General features: G+C 33.9%; 1 protein-coding gene across 1 annotated transcript; it reads left to right on the top strand.

Annotated features, from left to right (window-relative positions):
* The first annotated feature begins 1,724 nt into the window (after positions 1 to 1,724).
* LOC111766281 (olfactory receptor 14A2-like) lies at positions 1,725 to 2,636 on the top strand. The gene has a single exon (XM_023591377.1). The coding sequence runs from the start codon at positions 1,725 to 1,727 to the stop codon at positions 2,634 to 2,636; it is 912 nt and encodes a 303-aa protein (XP_023447145.1).
* The last annotated feature ends 215 nt before the right edge of the window (positions 2,637 to 2,851 follow it).

The following is a 2,851-nucleotide window of genomic DNA, read 5'->3' as shown; positions in this document are numbered from 1 at the left end:
GAAGGATATCTTCTTCTTCTTTGAGATATCAGTCAGCATAAATTTATCTATTCATTAAAACCTTTTTCTTTTTATAGTGAAGATTTAATCTGTTAAGAATCACTTCACTGATTTCATATTGACTGGAGATAGAATTAGTGGAATGATAAGGTGTGAAGGTTCTGTTGATGTATGTGATAATTTTTAAGTCTGTTTGATTTTGAAAAATAGTTAGGCCTTTCTGTCTTCTATTAATACATTGGCTTTTATTTGTCATTTTTCACTAAAATTATATTTCAAAGCAGTCCTTCTAAATTATGGTTTTTCTTTTTCACTTCTATATATTTTTTCTTTGTAAATACTATGAAAATGTGACTATTATACTCTCAGCTAATGAACCATTTTCCTGTCATTGTTTTGATTGAAGTGCACTTTAAGTAGTAAATAATGAATCATTCTCCATTCATTATTATTACAAATAAAGTTTTCTTGTCACTTAAATTTAAGCCCTATGTATTTGCATTTAAAACATTGTTCAACAAAATAAATATTCTATATTATATGATTTACATACAATAGTTAATTTTAATTAAATTAATTTAGATATAAAGAATTTAGAATTTCCATTTAGTATTACGTAGTATAAATCAATGTCATTTATATAAAATTTTATTATGAAATTAATAGTTTCATCTTAGGTATTGACAGTGTTGAAATTTACCTGATCGTTGTGATCAAGGACAACAAATAATAGTTAAGAAATCTTCCTCCCATATGCATTTTATGTTCCAGAAAATTACTTACCAAAAAGAATCACCTTTTCTTATATGATTTATGTAATTCTTATTGATGCCTTCCTTGTTTTTCAATGACAAGGCCTTCCAAATTCCCACTCTTTACTTCATAAATAATTACCTGAAAGCTTTTTCCCACTGATCAATCACAACAAAATGGTTGTTAACCAAACTTTGGAGAAGGTACTTTCATTCTCCCAGTTTCCCGAATATTGGCCCATCCTCAGTCTGAGCCAGCATCAAGTCCCTCTTTGAGATCCTCTCTTTGAGGTCTTCAACATAAAATACTATCTGATCTCCTGTTTCATTAGTGTTATATTTCATCCTCCTTCCCTACACCAGGTTCTCTCTAGTCTTGTTTGTTCCTTTTTATAAAAGGAAATCTTTTTGCCCAATTCTTTAGATGCTTGCAGCTCTTTTGGATAGTCTTTTCTTACCAAGCCCATATTTTAAAAATATATATTTTTGTTAGAATGGGTGTGAACTTCCAAAACTATTATACATATGTGTGCAATTCACATACAACATCCCTTCATCAACAAACTACACTGTTGTGGAATATTTGTTATGGATTATGAGATAATATCATGAGATTATTACCACTAACTCTGGTTTATAGCATATATTTGGTGTATCTTTTCCACTTCCCCTATTGTTAGCACAGTATATCTTTGGCATTAATGCAAGAATGTTACAGTATTATTGTTAAATATAGTCCACAGATTTATTTTTATTTGACAATATGGTGACTCCTGAAGTGAGGTAATATCTCCGTTATTTCTCATTGAAAGAGACCACATGTACTTTATTTGTTCTCACTCAAAAGCCAGTCCTCAGGCACTACAAACTGACAGTGTGTATTTTCTGAAAAGTATGTTATGGGAAGAGTTCTCAAATAAATAAATGTTACTAAATTCCTTTTCCCACAGAAGCAGCAATAGAGCCAAGGACATGATCAACCATACAGTGGTGAATGGATTCTTCCTCATGGAATTTTCTGGCATTAGGAAGCTCCAGGTCCTGCATGCCTTTCTGTTTTTGTTGATTTACTTGGCCACTCTCATGGGCAATATTCTCATTGTTGTCCTTGTAACTCTGGACCAGTGCCTTCACACACCCATGTATTTTTTCTTAAAGAACTTGTCTCTCTTTGATCTTTGTCTCATTTCTGTTATAGTCCCCAAATCCATTCTCAACTCTCTTTCCAACAGAAGCACCATTTCTTTCCTGGGTTGTTTCTTTCAGGTCTTCTTGGTGATTTTCTTTGCCGGGTCAGAAGTGTTCATCCTCACAGCCATGTCCTATGACCGTTATGTGGCCATCTGCCACCCACTGCACTATGGCATCATGATGAGCAGGGGAGTCTGTGTGAGGATGGCAGCTGCCTCCTGGTGCTTTGGAGGATTCTTTGGTAGCTTATACTCATCTGGCACATTTTCTTTATCTTTCTGTGGCTCCAGAAATGTTCCTCAGTTTTTCTGTGATGTCCCTTCATTATTAAAGATTTCTTGTTCTAAGACACACATTACTATTGATGTTAGTGTAGCAATTGGAATATTTTATGGTTTTTCTTGTTTACTTGCCATTGTTTTCTCATATGTTTATATTTTCAATACAGTACTAAGCATCCCATCTGTGCCAGGCCGGTCAAAAGCTTTCTCCACATGCCTGCCCCATCTTATAGTTGTGACCACATTTCTCCTGACAGGAGCAATTGCCTATCTGAAGCCAGTGCCAGAGTCCCCCACTCTCCTGGACTTACTGCTGTCTGTGTTGTATTCAGTCTTGCCTCCTACTCTGAACCCCATTATTTATAGCCTGAGGAACAAGGAAATCAAGGCATCTCTGAGTAAGTGCCTATAGAAACTCAGTAACGATATGAAGTAATAGAAAGTGTAATATAGTTTTGAGATATTTAATATTTCTTTCTCAGTATGAATGATGACTCTGATTTGATTTTTTAATCTGATATTTGACAGATGGAATAGATTTCTCCTTGGTTGTAATAAGATGAATTCTGCTGGATCAAAGTATTTTCTTTAGTGAAATTAAATCATGTCTTATATTTTTATCTTGTC

The sequence above is a fragment of the Dasypus novemcinctus genome, chromosome 22 (assembly GCF_030445035.2).
Source record: "Dasypus novemcinctus isolate mDasNov1 chromosome 22, mDasNov1.1.hap2, whole genome shotgun sequence".
NCBI classification, from domain to species: domain Eukaryota; kingdom Metazoa; phylum Chordata; class Mammalia; order Cingulata; family Dasypodidae; genus Dasypus; species Dasypus novemcinctus.
Note: the sequence above shows the minus strand (reverse complement) of the source record. Positions and strands in the feature narration are given on the sequence as shown.

Coding starts and splice junctions, on each gene's coding strand:
- LOC111766281 (XM_023591377.1), top strand. CDS start 1,725: ATGATCAACCATACAGTGGTGAATGGATTCTTCCTCATGGAATTTTCT.